The sequence below is a fragment of the Giraffa tippelskirchi genome, chromosome 3 (assembly GCF_054371585.1).
Source record: "Giraffa tippelskirchi isolate mGirTip1 chromosome 3, T2T-mGirTip1v1.2.pri, whole genome shotgun sequence".
NCBI classification, from domain to species: Eukaryota; Metazoa; Chordata; class Mammalia; order Artiodactyla; family Giraffidae; genus Giraffa; species Giraffa tippelskirchi.
In genome coordinates, this window is record NC_137277.1 from 187,576,875 (window position 1) to 187,588,483 (window position 11,609).

Here is an 11,609-nt window from a genome sequence, read left to right on the forward strand (position 1 = left end):
TTGGGAGCTGTAAGGTGCTCTCTGGCTGGAGGAGGAGCTGATGGTTGGAGGCGGGGCCTAAGCTTGGGGACGGAGTCTGCCTGGAGGGTAGAAGGTTGGAGCCATCTGGTGCGGACGGTGGTGGCTGCCAGGTCAGGGCAGAGGAGAGGACCCCCGTGTCCTGACCCAGGGAAAGAAACCAGAGGTCCAGGAAGGAACGTGAACAAGGGGCCGTAGGAGAGGGACTGGTCTGCATGGCCTTAGGCTGTGTGACCGCTTTGGCTGTCTCTGGTTCAGTTCAGTTCGTGTCTGACTCTTTGCACCCCATGGACTGCAGCTCGCCAGGCCTCCCTGTCCATCACCAACTCCCGGAATTTACTCAAACTCATGTCCATCGAGTTGGTGATGCCATCCAACCATCTCATCCTGTCGTCCCCTTCTCCTCCCACCCCTGTGAGAGACAGAGGAGAGAGCAAGTTGCCCCACACACACACACAGGGCCTGGACCCCCCCAGGCTGCAGGTCCCCAGACAGTGACCCCTTTACCACTGTGCCCTCCACCCACAGGAGAAGGACTGCCCATCTTCCAGGTGCCCAGCCAGGCTGGCGGGGCCTCACCTTTACCCCAGGGCAGGCTACAGAGCTGGAGACGTGGGTTTGCATAAGAGGATTAGCCCAAGCCGCCCAAGTTCTGCCCTGGGCCCAGGCGAACAGACCGACCGCCTTTGAGAAAGAGGCTTGAGGAGAGCCCTACCTCTGCGAGGAGGAGACAGCGAGTGGGTGGGGTGGACGTGGGCCTGGGCTGTCTTCTCTGAGGGAGGGCTCCAGGGGCCCCGCATCTGGTGGGCACTGGATTAAGTCACAGCCCTTCTCAGAGATAGCAGAGCCCACGGTCTAGGCTTTGGGTTTGGCATCTGGGTCCCAGACCCACCTCTGCTTTGGTTTCATCACGTGGAGAATGGGCATGGTGGCAGTGCCTGCCTCCTGGGGCGGATTGAGTGAGTGTAGGGGACCCTGGCCCGACATGACCATTCTGTGCCGGTTGGCTGAAAAAAGCAAGGAGGGGAAGGAGGGGGGAAAGAAAATCAAGCAGGAAAGCGAGCTCTAAGAAACCCTGAAAAGGGGGAGACTGGCGTTTCTGGGGCTTTCTCTGCACATGCTTTGGGTCACAACTCTGCGTCTCCTGTGGTCCTTACAACAACCACATGACAGGTCGTGAGGCTCCAAGGCTCAGCGGTGGAGTGGTTTGCCTAAGGTCACCCAGCAAGCTAGTGGCAGAGCCGAGGCCTACACAGCCCTCTGCACGCGTGGAGCTGACTCCTGTGTGGGCTCGTGGGAGGGGACTTACTGGGGTCACCGAGGGTGGCATCGTGGGTGGCTCCCGGGCTTCCCCAAGGGAGGGAGGCCTCACAAAACCCCTGCCCCACCTTTGCAGCGGGTCATCCGGAGCCGCAGCCAGTCCATGGATGCCATGGGCCTGAGCAACAAGAAGCCCCACACCGTGTCCACCAGCCACAGCGGGAGCTTCGCGCCCAACAACCCTGACCTGGCCAAGGCGGCTGGAATAGTGAGTGCCCTCCCCTGCCTGCCCCCCCCAACCCTGCTGTCCCAGGGCCCATCCCGGACTCTAGGCTAGGTCTTGCCACTGCTGTCCAGGGGGTCAGGCGCCCAGGCTGTGACCCTGAGATCCTGCAGCCCCATCTCCAGCCCCTTGGCCCACCCCCTCTGCCAGGCCCCTTATTCAGCCCGGACTTGCTGTGTGTCAGCCGTCTATCACGTTCCTTAGGGAACACCTCCTGTCTTGTCGTACGCTGGGAGTGGGGTGCTGTGCGGACAACTCTTATCAAGCCTTGAATTTCTGGGAGCACCTACTGTGTGTCAGGCTGTGGGCACGCACTGTGTGTCAGGACCTGGGTCTCTACGTGAGCATCTGCTGTGTGTCTGGCTCTGAGATGCTAATGGGTACCACTGTGTGTCCAGACCTGGGCTGCCGTGTGAGCTGTGTATTAGGACCCGGTTGCTGTGTGGACATGTACCTTGTGAGCCTCTCCTGTGGGCCCGGCCCTGCGTGTCTGCGAGCCCCTGTTGTGTGTCAGACCCTGGGCTCCTGTGTGGACCTACCTCTGTAAGTGTCTGCCATGTGCCCAGGCCCTGAGCTGCTGTATGAGAACTTACTACGTATCAGGAAATGGCCTGCTGTGATAAGCCCCGGATATCAGTGAATACCCATACGTATCGAAACGAGCCGTGTGAGCACTACTGTGTGCTCACAGAGCCTTTGTGGTTGTGGCTTCCTACTGTGTGTCAGGAAGTGGGCTTCTGTGTGAACCTCTTCTGAGTGATTACTTCCTGTCTGCCAGGCTCTGTGGGACTCTGCCACTAACACAGAGGGCGTGCTGGGCACAGGATGAAAAAGGCCTTCAGCGGTGGGCCTGTCTGCTTTCCACTGCCCAGCGGCCAACCTCGAGCTCTGCACCTGCTGCTTTGCTGTCCCTTCCCCATCTGTCTTTCCTTCTATCACCCATCCATCCGTCCATCCTGCCATCCGTCCTTCCATCCTCCCATCCATCACTTATTGACTGTCAGCTGCATGCCAAGCAAGCCCTGTGCTCAGTGCTGTGAGGCTGTGTCCTGTGGCAGGAGGGACCCCCTCTCTGCCCCCACCCCGGCCCCATGGTCTGGCCTGGCCAGGGGAGCAAGGCGAGTCTTCGCTTCCCAGCCGTCACCAAGCCCACCGCCGCTGGAGCCGCCAGCCGCCCTCCTCCAAGCCCGATGTCCTGGCCGCACTTCCTCTTACCAGCGGGGCCCAGCCTCCCGTGGGTGGCTGTAGAGGGGCCCCGGGGACAGGGCCAGACCAGCAGCGCCTGCCACGGCAGTAACCAGACCCGTCTCTGTTTTTGTTTTTGCGCAACTCGCCCCTCTCTTTACGTGGCCTCCTTTTCCTTCCCTCTCTCTCCTCTCCCCTTCTCCCCGCCACCCCCAACTTTCCTGCACTTGTGCGCTCTCCCCTCTTGCACCTTCCTTATTCCCTCCCCTCCTCTCTCACACCGGCTCCTCCCTTGCTTTTCCCTTTGTGCCTCCCCTCTCCGTCTCTCTTCCCATCCGTCTCACCCCACCCCCCGGTCCGTCTCTGTCTGTCTGTCTGTCTGTGTTTCACCCTGTGTCCCTTCTCACGTGACTGTTTGTCAATCTCTCACGTCTCTTCTCTGTGTCTCCTTCCACCTCTTCCCTGCTTCCTTCCCCGGCCTTGTCTTTCTTAACCCCCGTCCTGCTCTTCTTCTCTGTCCTTGTCTGTCTGTCTGTCTTTCCCTCCTCTCCCTGTCTCACTTCTCTGTCTCCCTCTCCTGCCATCCCTATCTCTCTGACTCTCTGTCTGTCTCTCTCTGCCCCCGCCCTCTGCCGCTTGCCAGTCATTGCTTATTCCCGGGAAAAGTGCCAGTAGATTCGGACGCCGAGGCAGTGCCATAGGCATAGGAACTGTGGAAGAGGTTGTCGTCCGCGGGGCCGCCGGCTCTGGAGGCTGTCTGCACGCGCTGTTCTCTGCTCGCTCTCAGGACGGAGGCCATATTGGGGACGTTGCCCCCCCGCCCCCGACCCCCCAACCCCCGGGACAGGCCTGAGGGCCGGGCAGGACGGAGTGCCTGCAGCTCTGACTGCACTCAGCAACCTGCTTTGGGGCCTGGTACCTCTGCCAGAGCCAGGGCACCCCCCCCCAACCCCCACCAGGGGCTCTGGCCCAGCCCTGGCCCCTGGGACTCCGGCCCAGGCCCTGCCGGAATCGGGTACCTGAAGACCCCACACCCAGCTGCACGTCCCCCAATATCGCCGGGTCTGCATGGAGCACCTTGCCCTCCTCTGCCCCCCTTCCCGGCCCCGACTGTGCACTGGCCTGGGGGCTCCTGCCCCTCTCTCCCTCCCTGGGGTCCCCCATCCTGCCTGCCTGCCCCAGAGAAGCCGGCGGGGTGGGGGGGCCTGCTTCTGGCGCCTGGGGTGACCCACAGTAGTGTGCTTGGAAACTTAAGCGGGGGTCTTTCACCTGCTGGGCTAGAGCCTCCCCCGGCAGGGCTGGAGTGGGGCAGGGCCCAGGGGGCTGCCGCTCTGAGGACCTGGCCTGCCCCCCGACCCCAGCCCAGAGCGGCTGTCCAGCTCCCCGCTCAGGCCTCTGCCCCCTTTTCCTGGTCCAGACCTGCTGTGTGACCTCAGGGGGCCCTTTGCCGTCTCTGGGCCTGTTTTCCTTATCTGTGAACTCGGTTGGCTCTCTTGGGAAGTGGACAGTCCTCTGCTTCAGGGCCTGGGCAGCAGGGGCCCCAGGGTGGCCTGTGGGGTGGGTGGGTGGGTGGGGGTCCTTGGAGCTCCAGGAGCAGGTGGGCACTGAGTTGGGGCCTCTCCCCACAGTCACTGATTGTCCCTGGCAAGAGCCCCACGAGGAAGAAGTCGGGTCCATTCGGCTCTCGCCGCAGCAGCGCTATCGGCATCGAGAACATCCAGGAGGTGCAGGAGAAAAGGTGGGTGGAGGAGAGGGCGGGATGGCGTCCTCCCCACCCTGCACCCCTGCATCGACCCCCATTCAGCAGCGAAGGAAAGCAGACAACAGGGAGCTCCCAGCCTTCTCCCCTTCTGTCCCCACCCGTGACACCCGCACCCCCAAGGATCTGCCGTGCACCAGCTCATCATCTCACGCGAGCCGTCGTCATTGAGCCCCAGCTCTGCTGGCTCCTGGGAGCCATAGGTCAGGGAAGGGCCTGGCTCGGGTCACGCGGCTGGTGAGGGGCAGAGCTGGGTTCTGCGGAGCTCTGTAAGTACATGGGGTGTGGACCGCACCCGCCATATGAGAAGCAGGGAGCCCTCCAGGAAGCAGAGGGTAGTTCCTGGGTTGTGAATCCGGTCTTCACCATGCTGCGGCTGTGTGATCTCGGGAAAGTCACTGTACCTCTCTGAGCCTCACTGTCCTAATCTGAAAAAAACGGGGATAAGGACAGAACCAGTGGCACGGGGCTGGCTGTGGGGGTGCGTGCCATGCATGTGAAGCCGGGCACCAGGCGCACTGCGGTCTCAGGAGTGAGCTGCCCTCCCTTCATGGGCAGGAGAGCCCAGAATCCCACGAATCCAGGGTTCGAGTCTTGCCTTTGCCACATCCTGGCTGCGCATCCCTGGGCAGGTACCTCCCTTCCCATCTCTGGACACTGGTCTCCTTATCCATAACAGGGGACACTTACACCCTCATCCATGGGGGATGTCCTATCTCTTTTTTTCTTTTTTTTGGGCCTGTGTGGCTTGTGGGATCTTAGTTCTGAGATCAGGGGTTGAACCTGAGTCCGTGGCATCGAAAGTGCCAAGTCCTAACCCCTGGGCCGCTGGGGAATTCCCAAGGATGTTCTACGTAGGCGCTCACAGTGCCTGCCCCCTCCTGGTCAGCCCAGGGGCCGCGGGGACCGCTCTGGGGCTGGCCCCTAAGGATGCGGGGTGTGGGTACGAGGTGAGAGCGCCTGGGACCTCCTCTCCCCACCTGGGCCTTCTTTTACCCTTGATGTCAGGCCTGGTGCTGAATCCCCCTACTGCCCCTGTGTCCCCCGCAGGGAGAGCCCCCCGGGCGGCCAGAAGACCCCAGACAGCGGGCACGTCTCCCAGGAGCCCAAGTCGGAGAACTCATCCACTCAGAGCTCCCCAGAGATGCCCACGACCAAAAACAGGTTGGGGCTTGGGGCATGCTGAGCCGGGGGGCTTGGGTGTGGCGGGCCCATCCTTTCTCCCCCGCTGTCTGGGCCCAGGGCTGCCCAGGAACGTGGACACGGCCACCCCAGGGCAGCGGGGGGGCCGGGCACTCTCCTGGGTCCTCCTTTGACCCGCTGAGCGCTTTGTGCATGCCATGCTCTGCAAGACCGCAGTGAGCGGGACATACGGCTCCTGCCTCGCGGAGCTGACAGGCCAGAGTAACGTAATCTAGTGAGCTACTTCCTGGCAGTGAGGACGGAAGGAAAATAAATTGAGGTTGTGATGAAGAGTGGCTGGGTGGGGGCAGGGGCTTAGCTGGGGGCTCAGGGAAGACGTCTTCCAAGGGGTGAGGTTGGAATCGAGAGCTGAGTGAGGAATCAGCCCTGTTAGGACGGACTGATGGTGGCATGGAAGAGGGAGGGGGGTTCCAGGTAAGAAACACAGCAAGTGCAAAGGCCCGGAGGCGTGCTTGAAGGATTGGCAGAGGCTGGTGCTGTTGGAACTGAGCGAGTGAGGCTGGGCCCGCGTGGTCGTTGACGGTGGCGGGGAGGAAGTGAAGAGTTGGGCAGGGGCTGGATCATGGCTTTGAAGGCTATGTGAGAACTTGGAAATTTTTAAAAATGTTATATATTTTTGGCCATGCTGGGTCTTCACTGCTGCGCGGACTTTTCTCTAGTTGTGGAGAGCGGGGGCTCCCCTCCAGCTGTGGGACGCAGGCTTCTCATTGTCGTGGCGCGTGGGCCGTAGGGGCTTCAGTATTTTCAGCTCGCAGGCCCAGTGTTTAGGGCTCAGTAGTCGCGGCTCCCGGGCTCCGGAGCACAGGCTCAGTAGTCGTGGTGCACGCGCTTCGTTTCTCGACAGCACGTGGGGTCTTCCCGGATCAGGGATCAAACCTGTATCTTCTCCGCATCAGCAGGCAGATTCTTTCCCACGGAGCCCCCAGGGAAGCCTGAGAACTTTGGATTTTATCCTAAGGATAGCAAGGAGGCTTTGGAGGATTTTGTTTAAGAGGAGTGATGCTTTCAGCAAGCTGACTGTGGTCAGCATGTGAGGGTAGGGCCAGGAGCAGAGAGGCCAGCCCGGAGGCTGCCCCTCCATTCATTGCTTGTCAGCTGAGCCCCGGGGATGAGAGGGCTGGGGAGAGGAGACCCGTCCTGGGCTGAAGAGTCAGGCAGGTGAACACAGAAGCAGGAAAAAGTGACAGGGACAGGAAGAGACAGAGATAAGCAGAGGGTCATTGCCCCCACGAGGAGGAATCAGGGAGGGCCTCCTTGAGGAGGTGTCTTCCCCCCACCCCCCACCCCAGCTGGTGTTTGAAAAGTGAATTTACTGTTTAGGTCTTGAGGGAAGGCGTGGGACTCCAGGCAGGAGACACAGATTGACCCTCAGTGGATTTTCCTCCAGAAAGGAGGAAGGAAGGAACAAGTGGGTAGATGTTTCACTTTGAGCAGAAGCTAGAAGGCAGGAAATCCTGTGCAGTGTTGCGTGAGCTCCTCCGGCTGTATTGGTGACATTGGAATAATCAATGTGATACGGTGGTGATCGTGGGGAGAAAAGACCTTGGACATGGAACATAACTGGGAGAGAGTTAAGGGAGTAGACCGTGGAGGTGGAAGGCCTGGGTCCTACCTGTTCTCCCACCTCTGGCTGGGTGACCTCGGGCTGTGTGTCCACCCTCTCTGTGCCTGGGTGTCTGCTTGTCTGTAAGATGGGTCTAATAATGATAGCAATGAGATAGCTGGGGTCAACACACTTAGATCAGTGCCTGGCACAGAGCAAATCTGCACTCGATGATGGTGCTGATGGTGTAACTATTAACCGATGGTGTAAAAATAAATAGTTCCGATTGAACATACAGCTAAGAGAACTGGGCTTCATCGGGGGCAGTGGGGAGCCAGGGGAGGAGCAGGACTGGGACACAGTAGGATCTCTGTGTTAGGAAGGACGGTGGCATCGGGGCGGCTCAGGGGCCCCGGGAGCTATAAGGTGCCACGGAGGAGCTTGGCTGGCCGCAGGCCGGGCCTGCCTGGGCGGGGAGGGCAGGGCCCGGGGGTCTCGGCTCAGGAGGTGCCCAGCGTGGATGCTGGCTGACGGGACGTGTTCCATGGCAGAGCGGAGACAGCGGCCCAGAGAGCAGAAGTGCTGAAGGACTTCTCCCGCTCCTCGTCCAGCGCCAGCAGCTTCGCCAGTGTCGTGGAGGAAGCAGAGGGTGTGGACGTGGACGACACAGGCCTGGTGAGAGGCCCAGTGGGGAGAGGTGCACCACAGTGGTGCTAAAGGGGTGCCCTCTGGTCCCTGCAGATGATGCTCCGGGGTGGAGCGTGAGCCCGGGTGTGGCTGAGTTGTGATCAGGAGACCCAGCCCAAAGGAGTAGTGCAGAGTGACCTTCCCTTACTCTGAAGCCTCCCGTGGCTCCCCAGTTCCCCACATAGCCCAGTCTCTGAGGCCACTGGAGGTCTAGCCCCTCCCTCCCCAGGCCTGTCTCTTACCGCTTCAGCCAGTCCCCCAAACCAGTCAGGCTTACTACTCTACCCCTGGGCCTTTGCACATGCCGTCTCCTCTGTCTGGAACACTGCGTGCTCCCTCCTTCCCCCTTTGTCTGACTGGCTCCCATTCCTCCTTCTCAGCTCAGCCTCACAGCACCTCCTCGGGAAAGCCTGCCTTTCTGGTCCCAGGGTGGGTTAGGAGCCCCCTGTACACTCTCATGGACCCTGGGCTGTGTCCTTGGCACGCTCCATCACGCTTCGTTCCACAACCCTTCAGTTCCCTGCCAGGCTCTGTGTCAGATGCTGCACGTGTGGACCACCAAGTCCCCACCCCGTGGGGCTTGGGATCCGGAGCTGTGCTGGTCCCCTCCCGGCCTGTCTCTCCTCTTGACTTGGAGCTCTTGGAGGGCCAGGACCCCACTCGATTTCTCTCGGGTGCTTGGCTTACAAGCACATCAGTGTTTGAATGCGTGGATGAGTGGAAGTCTGCGTGTGTGTGTATGTGTCCGCTTCTGATCCCACTCTGCCCTCCTGGGGTCCCCTGAGGCGGACATTGCTGGGCCCTCACCATCTTTGCAGAGGGGCCGGGGTCGGGGGCTTGTGGATTATAGCAGAGGAGGGGGTGAGGTGGGGAGGGGGGAGCCAGCCAGTGCTGTGGCCAAGGACCGACCTCCCTCCTGTCCTCCCCCGTCCCCAGGAGAGCGTTTCCTCCTCGGGGACGCCGCACAAGCGGGACTCCTTCATCTACAGCACGTGGCTGGAAGACAGCGTCAGCACCACGAGTGGAGGCAGCTCCCCAGGTACCAGCCAGGGCCAAGCCCTCCACGGGCAGGGCCGCTCCTGTGACGGGCGGGGGCCAGGGCTGGGCACGGAGGGCCAAGACCTGTTTGCAGGCCCTGGGCGGTGGGTGTGTGATGGGCTGGTCCTTCTCCCGCCTATTGTGGTAGTTGGTGGCTTGGAGGACTGGTGGCTTTGAGAAGGGCCTTGGAGGTTGATGGGGCTTTAAAGGGGGTAAAAACGGGAGTTAAGGGTGGGGGTCCCCGAGGGAGGGGCTTGCTGGGGTTGGGGAATGCTGGTGCCGACCGCCCATCCATGCCGCCGTCTTCCTGGTGCCTCCCCGCGGCCAGTGAGGTGGCTCCCTCCTACCTCCCTCCCCAGGCCCCTCTCGGTCACCCCACCCAGACGCCGGCAAGCTGGGGGACCCTGCGTGTCCCGAGATCAAGATCCAGCTGGAAGCGTCTGAACAGCACACGCCCCAGCTGGTACGCGCAGCTGCCGGGGGCCTGGGCGGGGGTGGGACGGATGGCCTGGAGGCCGGCCCTGTGGGAAGCTGCCCCCCCTACCCCCAGGAGGGGGATCGGCTGTTGGGGAGAGGCCTCAGGCGGCCAGAGGTCCCCAGGGATGGTGCTGGGCTAAGACACCCCCCGCCCACGCTTGGAGGGGCTGGGCTCGTCCAGCCTGGGCACAGCCGCTGACTTCTGCTCGCCCATGTCTCTCACGTCCCCTGTCCTGGCGCCTGTATCGCCGCTGTTCTGACCGCAGGGCTGTTAGCTACGCTGCCACTCTGAAGGTGACCCCGAGCAGGTCAGTTCCAGCCCTCAGCTCCTGTTTGGTCAGGGGGACAGGGCAGAGAAAGGCAGGGCTGGGCCGACTTCTCTCTTTCTCCGTCACCTCTGCAGGGTGAGAGTTACGCATCTAGGTTTGAATCCTCTGCTGCTCAGTTTACTAGATGACCCTGGGCCTCAGTTTCCTTATCTGTTCAGTGGGGCCAATAAATTCTGCCTTGCCTCTGCCCGTGAGTTGCTGGCAGAATTTGATGAGAGCCTGAAAGGGGTTTGGGACTCGTTGGAAGGGAGGGGTTTCGGGGGTTCCCCGTGGGGTGGAAAGACCCAGAGCCTGCCGTCCCAAGGGTGGGACACCTCCACATCCGGCTCCTTGTTTCATGGTGCGTCCGTCTCCCTTTACCCTGCAGACGAGGCCGCAGAAGCACGAGGCGAAGATGCTCTGGCAGATCCAGGCGGACGGGACCTCTGCCCCCGAGGCCAGCACCAGCCTGGGGGCCGCCCCTCGCCTCCTCAGCCCTCCTCCTGGCCCATGTCCAGGCTGTCTCTGCAGGGTGGAGCCGTCCAGCCCTGGGAGCGGGGAAGCTGCTGGCACCATCCCCACCCCCTGGGCTGGGGGTCCAGCTGGGGCAGGGAGAGGTCAGTTGGAACCGGAACTCCAGGCCTGGCTCATCCATCACCCCTGGGTGCCCCTCTGGATTCAAGGGAGTGAGCTGGAAAGGAGAACTGAGACATCTCAGTGCACGCAGAGCCCACTAGGGAGGCGGTGGGTAGGAGGGGCGCTGGGCTGGGGGTCCTGAGTCCTGGCTTGTGATTTGGGATCTGCTCTGCGACTCTAGGCCCATCACTCTCCCTCTCTGAGTGCCTCTGCTCTAAATGGACGAGATTATTTCAGAGGTCACTGAAGACTGGGATTCTGCACACCTGCCCCAGAATGGAGGATTGTCCTCCCGGGGGCCTCCCCTCACCCTCTCCTGCTTCTTGGGGTTCCTGGGGCCCCAGGTCGGCTGCGGGGCAGGGGGCTGGCTGTGCCCATGGCACCTCCTAGACCCTCAGGCTGTGTGCCACGGACCTGCCGAGGCCCTGCCCACCACCTCTGCGTGACCGATGAGTGACCCCCTTGTGGGTGTCGGGGCACCGACCTGGCTCTTCAGCCAGCCCCCGGCTCGACCCCCGGCATCTCCTGCTCCTGGCACTCTAGGCCGAGGGGTCTCAGCTGGCTCACCTTTGCACCACCCGCACCCCACACAGAGTGGGCAGTCAGGCACAGCTGCTGTGAGTCCACATCCTCGTGTGTGTCTGTTCACACTTTTTAGGCACCATGCCAGAGGGCAGCCTTCCGGCCCCAACACCCGTTTCGGAAGTCCCTATGGCTGTGTGTGTGTGTCGGTAACAGTTGTACAAAATAAATTCTATTTATCGCTATTGTATCCCGAGTTGGACCTGGCTTCATGTGACCCTCTCCCCCTGCCCTCAGATCAACCCCAGACAGATCTTAGTGGTGCTGTGGTCAAGACCAAGGGCCTGTTCACTACCCCCCACCCCACCCTCAACCTCCCCACCCTGCCATCCCCACCAAGTCAGAGCTGCTGGGTCGGCAGAGACCTCCAAGGCCAAGTGATGAGCTCTTTGGCCACCAGCTGTGGCTTTCCTCCCATGGCTCTGCCCTTCTCCCACCTTGTTCCCTCTCCCCAGCAGGAAGAACATGGCTTTGAAGTCAGTTCAGTTGCTCAGTCGTGCCGGACTCTTTGTGACCCCATGGACTGCAGCACGCCAGGCCTGCCTGTCCATCACCAACCCCCAGAGTTTACTCAAACTCACGTCCAGCAATTGGAGTCCTGCTACTAGCTGGTGGTGCTGAGAAACTTAG

General features: G+C 61.5%; 1 protein-coding gene across 32 annotated transcripts in view; it reads left to right on the forward strand.

Annotated features, from left to right (window-relative positions):
* The window catches only part of RAP1GAP (RAP1 GTPase activating protein), a 71,154-nt gene extending 59,985 nt beyond the window's left edge, over positions 1–11,169 (forward strand). For 16 of the 32 annotated variants that reach the window (XM_081574676.1, XM_081574669.1, XM_081574667.1 and 13 more), the window contains 8 exons: positions 1,415–1,546; positions 4,375–4,484; positions 5,556–5,669; positions 7,803–7,926; positions 8,875–8,977; positions 9,336–9,439; positions 9,720–9,761; positions 10,150–11,169. In XM_081574676.1, the coding sequence (XP_081430802.1) occupies positions 1,415–1,546; positions 4,375–4,484; positions 5,556–5,669; positions 7,803–7,926; positions 8,875–8,977; positions 9,336–9,439; positions 9,720–9,728 (696 nt within the window). In that variant the 3' untranslated portion in view covers positions 9,729–9,761; positions 10,150–11,169. Of the gene's footprint in view, positions 1–1,414; positions 1,547–3,389; positions 3,468–4,374; positions 4,485–5,555; positions 5,670–7,802; positions 7,927–8,874; positions 8,978–9,304; positions 9,440–9,719; positions 9,762–10,149 lie in introns of all 32 variants that reach the window. The other 16 variants (XM_081574655.1, XM_081574654.1, XM_081574653.1 and 13 more) reach the window with 5 other exon arrangements.
* The last annotated feature ends 440 nt before the right edge of the window (positions 11,170–11,609 follow it).